The sequence below is a fragment of the Myxocyprinus asiaticus genome, chromosome 44, assembly GCF_019703515.2.
Source record: "Myxocyprinus asiaticus isolate MX2 ecotype Aquarium Trade chromosome 44, UBuf_Myxa_2, whole genome shotgun sequence".
Lineage (NCBI taxonomy): Eukaryota > Metazoa > Chordata > Actinopteri > Cypriniformes > Catostomidae > Myxocyprinus > Myxocyprinus asiaticus.
The window spans coordinates 3,896,998-3,916,825 of NC_059387.1; the positions used below are offsets into that span (position 1 = coordinate 3,896,998).

At 38.0% G+C, this 19,828-nt stretch overlaps 1 protein-coding gene across 3 annotated transcripts in view; it reads right to left on the bottom strand.

Annotated features, from left to right (window-relative positions):
- LOC127434240 (dipeptidyl aminopeptidase-like protein 6) overlaps positions 1-19,828 on the bottom strand; it is a 506,360-nt gene that overhangs the window by 46,073 nt on the left and 440,459 nt on the right. For all 3 annotated transcript variants that reach the window (XM_051686825.1, XM_051686826.1, XM_051686824.1), the window contains 4 exons: positions 10,463-10,617; positions 10,289-10,386; positions 816-939; positions 156-194 (listed from right to left, as the gene is read on the bottom strand). In XM_051686825.1, the coding sequence (XP_051542785.1) occupies positions 156-194; positions 816-939; positions 10,289-10,386; positions 10,463-10,617 (416 nt within the window). The remainder of the gene's footprint in view (positions 1-155; positions 195-815; positions 940-10,288; positions 10,387-10,462; positions 10,618-19,828) is intronic.

Here is a 19,828-nt window from a genome sequence, read left to right on the forward strand (position 1 = left end):
AAACAATATCAGCTCAAGTACTGTACTGCAGGCAATGTGATGAAACAAACAACATCAAACATCCTCAACAATTCAACAGCATTACTGCTGACAGTCACTGGCGTGGCACTTCCCATCTTATTTATTGCCCACTTCTGGGAAAGGGTTATACTCACCTGTCTGTGCAGCCAGCCCTCGCTCTCATCCTCATGTTTCTGAAACAAATACAAACAATAAAATCACATGGCAAGAATATAGTGCATGCAACAATTCTGGTTAATTTCAGTTTAATATGAAATATTCACACTGAGTAAACTCCATTCTCCACAGTCTCTGAGAAAAGTTTCTGAATGAAAGCAAAGTGCACTCCTGTCATTTGTGTGGAATCTAGAATGACAGTTCTGGACACATGACCAAAGGGCTTATATCTTAAGGGGCGTTCACACTGACAGTCATTTGCAGTGGCAGTGACTGGAAATGATTCGTTTTCAAAAACAGTTGCCGATTTGAGGCAACATTAGCAAAAGTGCAACAGTACAACAACCAATAGGAGTGTAGACAATAATGTCCTGTGATCCGTTCATGTCTAATTCATTTGGATACGATAGTCAAATAGAAATGCTTACTAGTAATTAACAGTACAGCAATTTGGCGACCTCCAGTGATTTAATTGCTGTCAGTTTGAATGCACCTTTATTGGTCAGCAAGGTATTTTGGCAAAAAGATGGTTTGTAACAGGGCAAATTTTTACAATCAGTTTGAAGTTGTCCTTAGGAATATTTAATTAACTTAATCTCTTTGCACACAAAACTGAGACTTCACAAATCCAAACATACCTTGGTGCAGACACCTGTCGTGGCTTCACAGAGAGTCAGGATAGAGATATTCTGGGCTCTGTTCAACCAGTTCACAGACAGTTTTGTACTTGTGGCCCATTTAACCATTGTCACATAATACTCTCTGTAATACACAGAAAAATGAACAGTTTTGTCTTCTGACAGACATAATGTTTCAAAAACCAAAATTGAAATGTCCATCATTCACAACTTTAAACATCCCTTGCATGTTTGTTTATTGAAAATTAACCCTTGTCAGGACTTGTGAGTACAGTCAGCATTTATATGAGGCCGACCTGAGTTTGAAACCTGGCTCAGGTCATTTCCAGATCCCACCACTCCTCTTCTCCCCAATTTTTCCTTTTGCTTTTCTACTGTCTTATTGATTTAAGGTCCATAAAATAAGGTTTTATTTAATCTGGCTTGCAAGCAGAAAAATAAAATATAATAATAATAATAATAATAATAATAATAATAATAATAATAATAATAATAACAATAATAATAAAATAAATAAAGTTTGAGGTAACTTAAGATTTTAGGCCTTGGCACAAATTAAATCGCAATTCAGTATGCATGTATTACAATGATGTCATCACTGTTGATTACAATACAACGCAACAGTACCCACCCACTTTTCAGCCATCTTGGTTCCAGAAGTTTTTTCCCATTCATTTTTTTCCATATATGAATTTCATAAAATCCTACATAAAAGAGTTGCAAGTCATGAACCAAACCAACCAGCTCCAAGGTGAATCACAACATTATACACTTTGATTTGAAGCAATAAAGGTCTTAAAAATCTGATAAAACGACAGTACAAGACACTGACATTAACATCTTTCATGAGGAAATGTACTACAATCCCATAAAGTATTATGAATAACATAATTTTTCATCCGAAAAATTATGGAAATGTATAAAACTACTGATTTAAAGTTGGTGATTATAAGTAAAAAAAATATATACATTTGACATATTTTGCTAAATATTCAGATATATACAAATCTATAAGTAGATTGAGAGTGTACGGAGACTCGATTGTGTCATTCACAGTGCGTCATGGGAGTGGGTGGTCGCTGCAGAGCTCTTTTGATGTGCTTTGTTGGCCGTGATTCTCTGATTGGTGGATTTTCTCCCTCAGGATCATGCATAGTGTAGTTCTTCACCACAAATTCCGCTATTAAATGTTTTTTTTTTCTTCTTTTATTTCGTTAAAATTACACAGACTGTTGACTTCAGCAGAAACACATACCATCAATTAACAACCTCTGAGCTCACAATAGGGCTGTCTTTAAAGGTTTACACGTTAAAAATCCATTTCCCTATGGAAAAAATGTATGGGATATTTACTTTTGGAACCAGATTTTCATGTTCTGTTTAAATGCTGAACATTCAATCAATCTAAGTCAAAAAAAGATTGAATGAAAGTTAGAATGTCCAACCCCAATTCCGAAAAACAAGGGAGAGTACAGAAAATACGAATAAAACCAAAAAGGAGCAATCTGTAAATTCTATTCACCCTGTGTTATATTGAAAACACAACAACAACAAATTATTTGATGTTTTACCTTGTGAATTTATTTTTATTTGATTTATTTATTTATAATTTTTTTAATAAACACTTATTTTAAATCAGATGATTGCAACATGCTCCAAAAAAGTTGGGACAGTCGAGTGTTTGTGTAACATCACCATTTCTTCTAATAACACTTACTAAGCATTTTGACACTAAAAACACTTGTTTGTTAAGTTTATCAAGCAGAAATTCCCGCCATTTATCCATTATGCAGGTCTTTAGCTGTGCAGTTAAACGGGGCCTACGTTGCCGTATTGTGCACTTCATGATGCACCACACATTTTCAGTTGGAGACAGATCAGGACTGCAGACAGGTAAATCTAGCACCCACACTCTCTGCTTACACAGCTATGCACTTGCATCACAACATGCATGTTAGATCCAATACCAACTAAGCTGGTATTCCTTGTATTGGGCCTCATGTATTCAGATAGAAGACAAAGGCAGGCCTAACACAGTCGTAAAACCTAACTGAGGCCCACATACAAAGTCATAAATCTTACTGATAAAAAACACGCCAAAATCAAACAAAGGGAGTCCAAAACAGACTACAAATCCAATGAAGCTTTGCTCACTAAAGGATCGAACTCTCAACTCCTATTGGATGAGGCACACGACAGAACGGCCCTCAACCATGACATCATCGGGAGTAGAAATAACTCTGAGATGCTTCTGGGATTTGCTTCCAGCAACTTTGCTCGCCGTGTGTAGACACAGCTTATCACTACTCTCAGGTGTAGCCTCGTGGCACAAGGAAGTAACATCTGACTTGAAACTGTGGCCATACAATCTCCATCTCGCTGGACGAGTTGAGATTACTCTGTGTTCCACGGAACACTCTAACGGATCCGAAGGAGACCGCCGAGCAATCCGCATCTTCATCCCTTTGCCTGCAGAAGTGAAGAGAAAAAAGATTTCTCTTCCATCTTCAATCAAGTCGACGTCGCTGATTTCTCCACCAGCCCGCCGAGAATCAGCAGCCGTACCGCCCACTGATAGATCGAGGAAACGGCCTCCCGTCATCACCTGAGCCTCGAGGAACCAAGTCGGAGTTAAAGGACGAAAGAACACACATTCTAGCTGCATCCTCATGCGATTCAAGTAAGAGGTTTACGTCTGGGCAGAGATAGAATATTATAGTGTGTTATTCTTGTGTATTAAGGTTATTGCTTGTACAGTTTACGGACTGCCAAGTCCGCTCATTGCGGCTAATACTCAAGGTATTACTGTAATGTACTGTTACCATGAATGAGATCTGCTGTGCTGTAGTCCAACCACATTGGACTGTTGTGCATTTCCGCCATCGCGGGTGAGACCGGCACACTGAGTTTACCATTAAAGAATCAAAGACTGCGGGACAGTTTAGGAGCCGTCCACCGCGTCACTGAGTGATAAACTAACAGCTGCTTTCTCTCCCATGATCGCGAAACCGGCTTTGGGGCAGTCACTTTATTCTCTTTCTCTCTCGTATTAACCACACACACACACACACACACACGCGACCCCTCACAAACATTCTCGCACACACTTTTGGCTAGTAGATAACTTTGTGAATAAACTGAGCTTTGTCCCTAAGTTATCGTACAAGCGGAGACACGCGGTAAACTGGTAGACGCCATTGACGGGTTTCTCTCTGCCCACATTCGCGGCCATATTCTCTGGCCGGAAATCTCGCGTGACATACTCTCCACGAGAGTCACGTCCACCATTTTGTGCGCGTTTTACACACACACAAACACACACTCTCTCTCTCTCAAACACATACACCTTCCTCATGTGTTATAGGATTATTTTAGTTTCCATATCTAAACATATCACTGTTTAGTTTGTAGTTGTAAGTCAGAAGTTTATTGACTGCATTGTATTAATTATTAATTGATATTACTGCATAAATAAACTTTGTTATATTACAAAGAGAAGTGTTTTGGTTTGTTTTGCATACACCTGTGTCAGATACTGACAGGGGATGGCAGTACTTGGATTCAAGCCTTCATTGTTTTGTTTTTTCTGAAAATCTATGTCAATTTTCCTAAGAGAACAATCTAATATTGAGACGGTTATACTATCTGGTTATTAGTCCCTAATTCCAGGGTGGTGCCCCAGCGATATTAATCCTTATTAATATTCTATTGATTTTTGATAATTGATAAATATCTTTGATGATTGTTGAATTTGAAGGATCAATAAGCTAGTGTTAATTTTAATCAATGTTTCATCGATGTTAACAATTAACGATTATCTTTGATAATTGTTGATTTAAAGGATTAAAAAAAGCTAACATTGATTCAAATCAATGTTCTATTGATTTTAATAATTAATAATTATCTTTGATAATTATTAACTATTGCTAATAACCAAACCTGCTCCTAAATGTAGCGCACTACATTTACTGGAGCCCCATATAAGGTTTTAATTAGTTAGATTCTATTATTTAATTTAAATATTAATTAATAACTAAAGAAATAATTATTAATTATTTCTGATAGTAACACTGATCTAAACAACCAGTAAAGCCCTACACTTGTAATCTCAGAACCTCTTCTTAATATTTTTAACTCCTCGCTATCCTTAGGACATGTTCCAAGAAACTTTAAAATGGCAGTTATCAAACCGCTTATTAAGAAGCCACAGCTTGATCCTGGAGAATTAGTTAATTATGGACCAATTTCAAATCTCACATTTATGTCGAAAATACTAGAAAAGGTAGTATCCTCCCAACTATGTTCATTTCTAGAGAGAAATGGTATATACACTGGCGGCCAAAAGTTTGGAATAATGTAAAGATTTTGCTGTTTCAGAAGGAAATTGGTACTTTAATTCACCAAAGTGGCATTCAGTGGATCACAAAGTATAGTCAGGACATTACTGATGTAAAAAACAGCACCATCATTATTTGAAAAATGTCATTTTTGATCAAATCTAGACAGGCCCCATTTCCAGCAGCCATCACTCCAACACCTTATCCTTGAGTAATCATGCTAAATTGCTAATTTGGTACTAGAAAATCACTTGCCATTATATCAAACACAGTTGAAAGCTATTTGGTTCATTAAATGAAGCTTAACATTGTCTTTGTGTTTGCTTTTGTGTTGTCACAGTATGCAATAGACTGGCATGTTTTAAGGTCAATATTAGGTCAAAAAATTCTCTAGAAACTCATCAGTCAATCATTGTTTTGAGGAATGAAGGCTATACAATGCTTGACATTGCCAAAAAACTAAAGATTTCATACAAAGGTGTACACTACAGTCTTCAAAGACAAAGGACAACTGGCTCTAACAAGGACAGGAAGAGATGTGGAAGTCCAGATGTACAACTAAACAAGAGGATAAGTACATCAGAGTCTCTAGTTTGAGAAATAGATGCCTCACATGTCCTCAGCTGACAGCTTCATTGAATTCTACCCGCTCAACACCAGTTTCATGTACAACAGTAAAGAGAAGACTCAAGGGTGCAGGCCTTATGGGAAGAACTGCAAAGAAAAAGTCACTTTTGAAACAGAAAAACAAAAAGAAAAAGTTAGAGTGGGCAAAGAAACAGACATTGGAGAACAGAATTGGAAAAGAGTGTTATGGATCTTAACCCCACTGAGATTTTGTGGGATCAGCTAGACTGTAAGGTGCGTGAGAAGTGCCCGACAAGACAGACACATCTATGACAAGTGCTACAGGAAGTGTGGGGTGAAATGTCACCTGAGTATCTGGATAAACTGACAGCTAGAATGCCAAGGATCTGCAAAGCTGTCATTGCTGCACATGGAGGATTTTTTTGATGAGAACTCTTTGAAGTAGTTTTTTTTTCAAACTGTAATAGTAATTTTTCACATTATTAATGCCCTGACTATACATTGTGATCAGTTGAATGCCACTTTGGTGAATAAAAGTACCAATTTCTTTCCATAAGTGCAAAATCTGTACATTATTCCAAACTTTTGGCTGCCAGTGTATGAACAATTTCAGTCAGGATTTAGGCCCCATCACAGAACAGAGACTGCACTTAACAGAGTTACAAATGACTTGCTCTTATCATCTGATCGTGGCTGCATTTCTCTTCTTGTGCTATTAGATATTAGTGCTGCCTTCGACACCATAGATCACAACATTCTCTTGAACAGGCTGGAGAATAAAGTTGGCATTTGTGGACTTGCATTAGCATGGTTTAGGTCCTATTTAACAGAAAACTTCCACTTTGTATGTGTAAATTAGGAATTGTCAAATCAAACAAAAGTTATGTATGGAATGCCACAGGAATCAGTTTTAGGGCCTCTGCTTTTCTCCTTATTAGGGATGATTATAATTAACTGGTAAACCGTTTACCGACAGTAAGAATTTTGACAGATTAATACTATCAGTTAAACCATTAAAAAAAAAGTAATTAAATTTTGTTTGCTGCATGGTAAAAGAAAAATAGGCTATACATATTAATCAACTCATGTGGGCATGTCAACATGTGCAACCAACCACACGTGCCTACAGCCACATTTCACTGAGTGAGCAAAATGAAGCGAGTAAAAAGTAGTACTGCCTGGGACCATTTAAACTGAAAGGACGATGAGGTTATTTGTAAGATATGCAATGCAGTACTGAAATATAGCAGTAGTACAAGCACAATGCAATACCACTTGCGAAGGAAACATTCACAAGCATCGGATGATTGAGGACAACAAACTCTACTCTCCATGTTAGCAGGGAGAAGATGCGATGCACCGCAGTCTGAGGAGATAACACAGAGAATCTGTCCAATGATGGTGAAAGACATTTTGCCCATCAGTGTGGTCTGTGGCAAGGGTTTTCAGGAGCTACTGGGCTATATCGAGCCTAATTACCAAATCCTATCCAGACCGACTATTACCTGTCGAATTGAAGCCTGTTTTGCAGAAGAAGAAAAAAAAGAGCTTAAAACGCAACTTGCTAGCATTAAGTTCGTGGCTTTTACGACCGACTGCTGGACAGTGCTCACAACGGAGAGCTACGTGAGTCACAGACACTCATCCATTCTAATTTAATTTAATTCTAAATTTAGCATTCTAATCTTGTCAGTTAATGGTTAAAGGTCGGTTAACGAGCGCTGGCTATCGGTCAAGAAAAAAATTCTAAATGAGCATCCCTACTCCTTATATATGCTTCCCCTGGGAAATATTATCAGGAATTGTGGAATAAGTTTCCACTGTTATGCCGATGATACCCAACTTTATATTTCTTCTAAACCCGACGAAATTTCACACTTCTTCAAATTAGCAGAGTGTATCAATGAAATCAAAGATTGGATGGCCAGAAATGTCCTTTTACTCAATTCTGACAAAACAGAGGTAATAATTATTGGACCAAAACCTCTTAAAATAAGCCGCTAAAATATTATTTGACTCTCAATGGATGTACTGTTATGTTGTCTTCTACAGCAAAGAACTTAGGTGTTATATTTTATATCAATCTGTCCTTTGAAAATCAAATTTCCAGTGTTTGTAGAACAGCATTCTTCCACCTCAGAAATATTGCTAAGTTACGACACATGCTCTCTGATGCTGATGCCAAAAAACTAATTCATGCATTCATGACCTCAAGTCTAAATTATTGTAATCACTACTGGGAGGATGTACTGCAAGTAAATAACTTAAATAAATAAACTTCAGTTGGTTCAAAATGCAGCAGCCAGAGTGCTGACTACAACCAAGAAATATGATCATTTTAGCCCCATTATATCGTCGTTAAATTGGCTGCCTGTTAAATTTTGTATTCATTTTAAAATTCTGTTAACTACATACAAAACCTTCTGTCTCGCTATATTCCATCATGTTCATTATGATCACAAAATTCTGGCCTGTTAATAGTTCCTAGAATATCAAAATCCACAAGCAGTAGATCCTTTTCCTATTTGGCTCTTAAACTTTGGAATAGTCTCCCTAAACACGGGACGCAGACACACTCACTCAGTTCAAGTCTAGACTAAAGACTCATCTATTTAGCCAGGCATACACCTAATTTATCCTTCAACTCACAATTAGGCTGCTTTTGTTTGGTCTGCAGGAACCAGAAATATTTCTCAGAAACATTTCTCATAATCTATAACTTTGCAATAAATGTTATGGCATCTACGCTAATATTATTCTATTTGTTTCCCTGTCTCAACCTTGGAATTCATATCCCGAGATTACCAGAGCCGGCCAGATCCAGCTCCGTTCCTGCCTGGTGTCGGACTCCACTGCTACGTGCCGCTGAGTGATGACGACAAACTACAGCCGGTACTAGCCAGACATCACTTCAGTCTTTTATGATGGACTTTAGAGGATGAACTGATGCCAACTCCAACTGTAAGACGTCGGATACTTCATATGCCACTGCCTGAACTTTGGACTTAGGATGGACCCCACCGAACCTAACCAAAATGACCTGCCGGTTGAACTGTGAATCACCTCACTGATCTCTGCCTGCATCGCCTTTGTCTATTGATGGACTACACTCTTGAAATGGAATACATAGACTGTCATATAATTGCCAACAAAAGCCTTCATCAGCCAACTAACAAAGGACAATGCATCTATGTGAACTTCTGCAGTTAATCCAGGATGGACTTCAAAGACATTAGTCATTAATCTTACAGTTTTACAAAATTACAAAATCTTTGTTTAAACACTGGCCCTTAACACTTCACACTTCAAATTATTATTATTATTATTATTATTATTATTTTTTTTTTTTTACAAATTTTAACTGCACACAAATAACTAATATTGGCATTATATTCATGTTGTTTAGCCAGAGGGGAACTGGCCCCCACAGTGAGCCTGGTTTCTCCCAAGGTTATTTTTCTCCATTAATCAACATCTTATGGAGTTTTGTGTTCCTTGCCACAGTCACCTACGGCTTGCTCACTGGGGTTCTAAATACAATTATTATTTAATTATTTATTTTTATACTCAATTTACAATCATATTTAATCAAACTACACAATGATGACTCTAAGAATTTATAGATATTACAGTTTCATTTTCTGCTAAAGCATGATTTTCTGTAAAGCTGCTTTAAATGATGTTGTGAAAAGCACTATACAAATAAAAATGACTTGACTTGTAATCTGGGCAAGATGTGGTTTGCCATCGTCCTGCTGGAAAACCACTTCTGAATGTGCATGATCTCCGATCCCTCAGATGTCACTGTCTGTAATGGAAATCATGACATGGACTCGGGAATACTTTGGCAAACCTTTGTCAGTCAACACTATTCGCCGCTGCATCCACAGATACAAGTTAAGAATTTACTATGCAAAGGAGAAGCCATAAATCAACACTGTAAAGAAGCGCTGCAGACTTCTCTGGGCTCGTTATCATCTGAGATGGAAAGTAGAACAGTGGAATCATGTTTTGTGTTCCGTCGAGTCAACATTTCAAATAGTTTTTGAAAAACAAAATCGTCGTGTTCTCCGGGCCAAAGAGGAAAAGGACCATCCAAGCTTTTATCAGCGTCAGGTCCAAAACGGTATGGGGGGGTGTCAGTGCCCATGGCATGGCTAACTCGCACATATGTGAGCGATTCACAGATACTGTCTTTTCCAGGTACGTTGCTACATTTTCCAGCAGGATGACGGAAAACCACATACTGCCCGGATTACAAGTACATGGCTGTGTAAGAAGAGAGTTGGGTGCTAGGTTGACCTGACTGCAGTCCTAATCTGTCTCCATTTTAGAATGTGGGGGGCATTGTGGAACGCAAAATATGGCAACAAAGGCCCCATACATTTGTACGGCTGAAGACCTGCATTATGAATGAATGTGGGAAAAATTCTGTTTGCTAAACTTAACAAACTTGTGTCTTCCGTGTCAAAACGCTTAAGTGCAAAGATCCAGTGTTGGCATACTGATATCATTAAGGAGTGTACTGTATGTAAGCAGTCAGCTCACCCTATTCTCTGGTCATCTGGTCTTCTCATCTCAATGGTGTGCAGAGGGCCGTTGAGATTCACCACATACAGAGAGATGATGGGGTTCTCCTCTCCTGCCTGGAAAACAGATGTCCATGTATAACAAACATTCACCTTCAACACTATACATTTTTCCCACATTCCAAGACTTTACCTTAGGGTAGTGATACTGTCTCGCTGTAGGGTACACAGAGCCAGTGAACATTGGAAGCTCCATCTTGGGCACCAGCGTGTCATTGATAGTGGCGTATGCGAGTCTGGCTCCATCCGGAGACCACCAGTGGGCAATATGGGACTTAAAGATCTCCACTGTAAGAGAAAGATTAAAGAGCAAAGTCATATTTCACAGTGGTTCACTCACTCGAATAATTGCAGGAATAGTAAAAATAAATCATCCATGACACGACGTCTCAAAGGTCTCATTCCAACTACATCCATACTTCCATCTCCATTCGGACACAGTCCATGCACTTGGCGTAGTTAAAAGCATCTCCACATAACCACCTGTTTCTGTATCTTTGCTTCCCCCACACGGAGGCAGTAGGGAAGGTTCTGGCCCATAAATCACGGGGCGGGCTGTAATCTCAGCGGCGCCGATGAGAGAGAGAACGCCAGCCCTGTCTATCAAGTGCACCTTCTCTTCCACAATCTCAGGAAAAAGCTATTTCTAGAGTCCACCAAAGGCTGTAGAAAAAGGGTCTGACCCCTCTTCCTGTGCTGAAATGGCAAGGAAGTGGCACATTCAGCAGAGTTCTGTTCACTTCATCACACAATGCTGGTGTGAATGTGTTCAGAGAGCTTGAGGTTGAGATTTGAGGCTTCAGACAGATATTATGTCAACAGAGAGAGACTTATCTTGCACACTGTCTTATCACACCATTTTCAATGATTGCATTATGTCTTGAAGTTTAGTCATGAATCTCTACATGGCTCAATCTGATAGGCCCTTTGAACATCTAATTTGTTAGCCATTCGTCTTGCATACTTCATGACTCAATGTGACAATTCCAGTGATAATCTGCTAGGCAATCAACTAGTGTACTCCCTCTTTCTCTAGCATTTAAATTGCCTCAGATGTTCGCAGGTAAACTGGTTTCACTGCAGCATGCTATGAGTGCTTTCTCTATGAAACCCCCCTCCTCCCCAGCATCACTTGTCTAGATCTGCTTCAAAGGGGATTGCAGGTATGTCTAATTGTGCATCAGCACCATGTCCAACATGCTTGATGCAGTATGTCTTATATATGTAATTGTGTAGCAGCATATCTTACATGCTTGACACAGCATGTCTGTATGTTATGCAGTAGCCAGTCTTTGTACTTGACAGCATCGTTAGCAGATATAGCCTGCCAAGACCAAACCTACAAACTTCCCATATTCATTACAATACTTTAAAACTTATTCCAAGAGTTGTCATAACTGATATAAAATGTAATTTCTTTATAAAATAAGAATTTAATTATTGGGGGGGGGGGGGGAGTCAATGCTCTGGAGTCAATTATTCCACTTAAACACCAGTTACATATGTAAAAAAAATATATTTCAAGAAATTTTTCAGGTTTCCATCCCTAAAGGCCTCTTGTGTAAAGAACTACTTATTTATGGCACTGATTAAGTAGCCTATTCCACAATGAATAGAACAGAACGCAGGCGTCTTGAGACGAGATTTTAACAGTTTTGAACACAAAGTCATAAAAACAGATCGCACCTACACGAGACACTGGACAACGGTCAAACACATCCTTCAAGCACATTTACATAAAAAAAAACAATAATAATAATAATAATTAAAAAAACAAACAGCTCAGACAGACACAAAAACGTGTATGTGTAAAAGGTCCCATTGTTCAGAAAGAACATGTCAAAGTGATATAGAACTGTAACAAACCTAGAACTACCGTGCAGTTAATTAGAAAATTTAGAAAATTAGATTACACCTTGCTGACAACCAAAAATAATGAAGGATTCAACAATGCTGTGGTATAAAGTGCAGTGATCTGGATAAAGTGATGAGTGGTATCATAGTCTGTCCTTAATAACTGGCATCTGAGATTGCATAACTGAAAGGAGGTTGGATGAAAAAATAAAGAAAACTTTAAAATAATGTTCTGGGTTCAAAAAATGTGTCCCTCGGTTTGTAAAAAAAAATGTGTGAATATTAATGCACTCGAGAAAGACATTCAGAGAAAGACATTCTGTAGGGTTTAATAGCAGAACTGTGCAGCTTGTGTTTTTGTAAAAGGACTTAAATAAATTATTTTGCACAAAATGTAGGTAATTTGAGCTATAAAGTTGTTGAACTACTGTTCTAGGGGGACACATTTCTGGTTATTCATTACTGACACATTTCCTATTTTTTTTTTTTTTTTCTTGAATGTAATCAGTACCTTTTTTGGTGCCATTCCATATACCATACAAAAGTTACCATGTTTACCAGCTTTACAAAATGGATATAACTTTGCACAGTCAATGTTGGTTAGCGATTTGTTCACACTAATCTCATGTTAACACACACAATGTTGTATTTTTGTGGTTATATTTTTGAAACAGTATGTATTTTAACATTAATCTTGGTGCAGTGCCCCCAAAGACATCCATTGTGAGTGCATTACTACACATGATTTTGTCAATATTATTATTTTGGTAAACTCATCTCTCTCTTCATCCCTGTTGTCTTTGTCTCTCTCTGCCTGACCTTTATTCTCTCAAACACACACACACACACACAGACACACACACACGTTCGTGCAGCTATCATTATAAGGACTCTCCATAGACATAATGATTTTTATACTGTACAAACTATAGATTCTATCCCCTATTCCTAACCCTACCCCTAAACCTAACCCTCACAAAATGCATCTTTACATTTTCAATAAAATATTGTATAGTATGTTTTTTAAGCGATTTGAATTATGGGGACACTAGAAATGTCCTCATAAACCACAATTATAGCACAATACACTTGTAATTACCAGTTTGTAACCTAAAAAAAGTCCTCGTAAACCACTTAAACCTGCCCACACACACACACACACACACACACACACACACACACACACACACACAGCAGTGAGAGAGGAAGCTTGTTGGGCTGTTGATTGCTCACACGGGGAGGTTTAATGGCAGAGCTGGATGACTGATGAAACAGGAGTGTGTGTTCTGAGAGCTGGAGGACAGTAGAGAAACACACACACACACACACCCACAGTTGTCCTCTTTAATCAGAGGACACAGCTGGAGAATCGGGGACAAATGAGCAGATGGTTTGTGTCATGAAACTTTACTGTTTAGAAGAGTGAGTCTTCATTATATCAACACAAAAAAATTCAAATAGTGCAATAGTCATCGTAGACACTCCTAACACAATGGCTGTTCTAAATAGTAGACTATCCAAAATGATTCTATTTAATAAGATACATTGTTTTTTTTATAAGACAATCCCAGAATGTGTTGTGATGAGCTCAGTGAAAAAATAATCCAAGATGGCTGATGGAGTCGAGAGAAACAACAGTTTTTATTAAATACTGAAATGTTGCAATAGTTGCAAAATAAGTTTTTAACACACTATTTTGCCCAATATTTGTGTGTGGTATGTATAAGTTGTGCTTAGTAGAGTATCAAGTTTGTTTCCTCATTTGTAAGTCGCTTTGGATACAAGCGTTTGCTAAATGTCTAAATGTAAATCTAATTGTAAGTTGTTAGCTTAGCAACATGCTATCAGCTTGGCTAGGCTATCACTAAAACACTTACACATACTATATCTGCTTCACCAATGAGAGATCAATCAAATCTTCTCATTGATCATGTGATGTCACACCAGCACTTCTTCCTGTGTCCGTTAACAGCACATCTCTATGATTCTCATTTAAATTCAGAAGACTCCTAACAAACATGACTTTAGTGTTGTTCATCACCTTCATTGGATTAATCAGTGTAATAACAGACTTCTAACGAACTATTAGTGACTTAATTAACTGGAGATGATTGTGAAGATATTTCAATGAGGGTGAAGGCATGCAGAGCAGAGGTCTGATCAACTCTACCAGCAAACGCTAATACAATTACACGCCCAAAGCCATTTGTCTTTACAAACATCACTTTACACTGCAGACAAACAGTCCTACTATTGACTTCTTTTAATGAAGAATCTAAATTCTTAAAAACCTAAATATTTAACTAAGAATATGCAAAAAAAAAAAACAAAAAAAAAAACAAACAAAAAAAAGTTTGTCAGTGAGTTGTCTGGACAAAAAGTGGAACAGTTTTAACAGCAGTACAGAGCGCAACAGAATGGAACAGAATGAACATGTCTCAGGACGTGTCAATATTACACTTGCAATCAATTTCAAGTTTCAAGTTTTATTGGTCACATACATAACCATACACAGTATGACATATAGTGAAATTCTTGGTACAACTTTTACGAGAAAAATTATATATATATTTATATTATATATATATATAGATAAGGAGTAGAAATAGAAGTAAAAAACACAATTTACAACACAATAAAATACACAATAAAATAGAAGAAATATACTGTATGTACAAAGTATGCATATGAATATGAAATAGTGCATAATGACAGATGTAGAGGTGGTAGCATCAGCAGTTGACTGGCAATATGTACATGTGCAAGGTAAAGTGCAATTGTGCAGTAATGTTGACCTGCAACAGGCTGATGTTGTAGATGTATAATAATGATATTTAATTATATGATAATGGAGAGTGTGTATTGCTTCAAGTGTGTGGTGTTGAATAGTGAATCTAATCCTGGTGTTGTCCTTGGTTCAGGACACGGATGGCCTGTGGAAAGAAGCTCCTTCTCATTCTTTCTGTTTTGGCCATCAGGGAGCGGAAGCGTTTCCCTGACCGCAACAAAGAGAAGAGTCCATTATTAGGATGGCTGAGGTCTTTCATGATCTTCCTGGCTTTGGTCCAGCATCATTTGTTGTAGATGGACTGCAGGTCAGGGAGTCTGATGTGGGTGATGCGCTCAGCTGATCGCACCACTCTTTGTAGAGCCAGTCTATCTTGTTTTGTACAGTTCCCAAACCAGGCTGTGATGTTTCCTGTCAGGATGCTCTCAATGGTGCAGGTGTAAAAGTTTTTTAGCACCATAGAGGGCAGTTTAAAGTTCTTTAAGCACCTGAGGTGGTAAAGACGCAGACGGGCCTTCTTCACCATGGTGTTAATGTGGCAGGTCCATGACAGATCGTGTGAGATGTGTAGTCCAAGATAACGGAAACTGTCCACTCTCTCCACTGTGGCCCCGTTGATCATATTGGGGTGGTAGTTCCTTGCCCGCTTTGTGCTGAAGTCCACTATCAGCTTCTTTGTCTTGCTGACATTCAAAAGGAGGTTGTTCTCCTGGCACCAGTCCTCCAGGCCTTTGATCTCCTGCAGATAGGCCCTCTTGTCGTTATCAAGCTGTTGTGTCATATATCAGCAAGGCTGTGACTACCTGCAGCACTTCAAGTGTGATTATTGCTGCAAGTGTGATTATTGCTTTTATACAACAGTTCAACACGCAAGTAAATAATGTAATAGAATTAGGGCTGGAAAATTTAACACATCAATTTCTGCGATTAATTATTATTTTTTTTGTCCATAAAAAAATAAAAATAAAGCCATTAATTCAGTCTGTTTTTTTTTTTGTTTTTTACTTCCTAAAACTTCATGTGATTGGAGAAAGATGTCTCGAGGTGTTGCCTGCCAGGAACAAACCCAGGCACCTTTATACAATGGACAGAACCTGGACGTTCAGCAAGCTGCAGCAGATATACTTGTACAGACTGAACGGCATCCAGAGAAAATAATAGTTTTGAGATTTTAAACTTCAGGAAATTAAATTTTAGCATTCAATATGTTTTATATCTGTAGTGTCTAATAATGCGTTGGCAATGTACACAAAATTTTCTCTTGCCAAAAAAGTTTGATATTAATTGAATCTAACCATTTGATCCTATTATTTTAAAAAAAGTCCACTGGAAAACAGCAGATGATTTTGCCCAAATTGTAATTATATGTACACTGATTTTATGGCATGTACAGTATACAAATACTTGTATGTATTAGAGTAATACCTGTAAAAATGTGCCTTATTAAATCTATCTGCAAAAACAAACAAAAACAAATGTGAACAATTTAACATACATATTATATAATTAAAATAAATAATGACTAACCAAATTCTTGCATGTTCTTTGAGACAAAGTATAAAGTAAATGTATTTACCATGATTTTTTAAATGTTTTAATTGTGATTAATCACGGAAAATTATGCGATTAATTAGTTAAAACTTTTTTAATTGATTCACACCCCTAAAAAGAATGTTTCAGACAAAAGTTAGTTAGTTCATGCATTTCTTCTCCACCAGCGAAAATACTTCCAGGAGAAGCAAAAGCATCAAGCACAACTCGCTCTCTGCACTGCTCTCATATTAGTTTCATTCATAAACAAATCAGTGTTTTTAATTAAACTTTTAAGCAAATGAATCATTCTCATTCACTTTCATTGTTTCGGGGGTGAACAACTTTAATGAATCAATGATTGAATGACTCACTCAAAACAAATTAAATATTCACTCATTTGTTGCCACCTACTGGAGTAAATATGCATTCTCTATAAATGGTCACTGAATGAATCACTGAATAAAATCAAAATGAGCAATGAATCAAAAATCCCCAGCACTATTTGGAAAGCCACAAACAGGGAGATGCAGAGAGTAACAGTAAAGCGCCCCAGCACTCTTGGCACACCTCTCATCCTATCAGATTTGTGGACCGTTACTAACTTTTTTTATCCACAGTTTTCCTGTCTAACCACTGGGTGGCGCAATAATGATTCTATTGATTCTTGCCACTGGACTGTTTATTGGTTTCCGATCTCTATAAGAAGCAAGGCAACAACTACCAATATACGAGACTTCCAGACTGAGAATAACACGTGCTCTGATATTTTATATGAAATGACATAACTACAATTTCAATGTGACTTACTGTAAGTGTCCAAATACTCTCTGGGGCCATTGTAAGTCAGTTTCGTACAGTAGCTCATTTCAAAATCTAAATGGCAGTAGGGGGCTGTAGAGAGCCTTAGTAAAACACTTCAGTCTATACTGTAATGACACTTCATAACTGAACAACACATACACAACTTTAAACAGGTGAATGATCTAAAGAAGGCAGCGTACATGGGAAACAGATCAAACTAGTTATCAGAAAAACTTGAAGCTGTCAGCATATCATAATGTCCTCAAAGATAGCCTCTGAGATTCTTGTTTAAGAGAGACTGGATAACAAAAATGGAAGTCTTAACGTCTCTCTGTGTTACATTAAACTAATACTGTAGGTCATTTTACCTAATGAAAAGGGCATATGAGGGCAATTACTGACTGTTAACTGCAAGCTGAAAGAAGCTCAGACATCTGTTCTGAACCCTAGTGAGCTGCCTGGCTGTCTACAGTCTACCTAGGCAGCATCAAGGAGCCTCATACGGGTCTGATTTGAAACACTCGACATAGACAGAAACTCCCCTCAACATGTGTGTACACAGAGCTCCTCATGAGAAGCACATGGCAGCACGATTCACAAATATTCCAATAGAGTTTGATGTTAGCATGTTGCTAGGCTAATGACGCGATACTCTAAATAAAAGCCAAAGTATACTTCGGGTGTGTGCGTTGTGGAATGCTCCGCGCAAAATATGTGTGATGCAAATTGTGTCATCAGCACAGCCGCTCGGCTGCAAAGCAGTTGTAGTGCGCATGCGTCGAGCATATTCCTATTTGTTCGCCGTCAGAAAATATACTCACAAAGGAAATGCGGTCGACCAGGGGCGAGGCGATTCGGAACACAAAAAACAAAGTCTACTTGGGCCTTTAGAGTAAAAAATACACAACATCCACATTGAAGTATTGGGAGAAATTTTAGTTAGATTAAGTGTTTTTTTGTTGTTGTTGTTTTTTTTATATATATATTCTTGGATTTCCCTTTGTGTTCTTTCAAAGGAAACACACACTGCTGCTATCAATGCTGCCTTTGAATTAGGCTAAAACAAGTGTTTTAGAAGGCAGTTGAATGTTGCTGTCTACCTTTTGGAACAGACTTCATTTCAAGAGCGAGCCTATGATTCTTTAAAATGCTGTATACATGGGCAGCTCGCTAAAGTTTCAGTGATAGCAAATGAGATCAGTGATCTGAATGAGAATGCAATGATGTGTGTGCAAAATCAAAATTCAGTGTCATTGGGAAAGCAGATTAAACTTCTCCTTTAATTTTATATGGTCTCATCAAAAGCCCACAAAACTATGCAGGGTACATAGGACATCGTTACAGACTCTGTAAAAGAATTTTAAAGGTCCAGGCTAAAAGACTTTTGTTTGGGTATATTTAAAGAGCCGTTGCTTTGGAGCAGGGCCACCACATGCTGGTAAAATAATGACTGACAAGTAGAGTAGCGAATCACTTGAACTGCTTACTGGGTAGGTGGAATCAGTGCAGATGTGGCCTGCAGGTCCAGCATTTTTAGGGCCTATTTAATGCATGTTGATCGATTGGACTGCTATCCGATTGAGTGTGCACATTCTATTTACAATTGACCACATAAAGGTGTCTCTGACATAGTTCCGTTTGGGAGGAATAAAGTTTATGTACGTGGCTTGAACAACCAGGGCTATGTTTCCCAAAAGCACTGTGTGTGAACTATGTTCGCAAACACCACTGTTACAATATAGTTCAAAGATTTGGTGTTTCCCAAAACCGTAGATCTGATGAACATTTGCAAACAGTAGAGCTGCACAATAATTGTAAAAATTATAATCACAATTATTCTGTCATTTGGGAACATTTGAGACAAAAAACAAAACAAAAAATACTGTTGCCACTGTTTAGACTGCTTAGAAATAAATCAAAATAAAAAACTAGAACAACATAAAATTACTTTTAACTGCATCTCTCACGTAGATCAACTTATTAAAACTACAAACTAGTATGAAGTCATGTTTTGCCCATGCTTTACTGCCAATAGAATGTGTTTGTTAGATCTCATTGTACTGTATTTGTTTCTGGCCCCCTTTGGTTCACACACCTTTACAGACAGATGCAACTCTAACAATACAGACTAGAGATAATTAAAATACACTGTAAGGAAGTCGACTCACTGAAGGAGGCAGGAGCTGGTCAAATGTCCAACATAAGACACTTTATTGTCAGCACTTTTCAGTGTAACAAAGACATGCAATACCACTGTTTTTCAGCAGCATGAACACACTAACAGGGTGCTTTTCAGCTCCACATAAACACACAGCTTCATTGGTCTCTCTCTCTCCCGGAGTCTCTCCCCGACTGCCGCTCTAGTCGCAGCTTTATCTCTCACTCGTTAAGGCTGCAATCACCCATATTTGGGCGAGATAATCTGCTGCAGGTTTCCAACCCGGCCTCGCTCCGCACAGTCGTTGCTCGGCCTGCCCCGCTCTCCACATACACATAATCCTTCATGTTGCTCTGTGGGGTGTT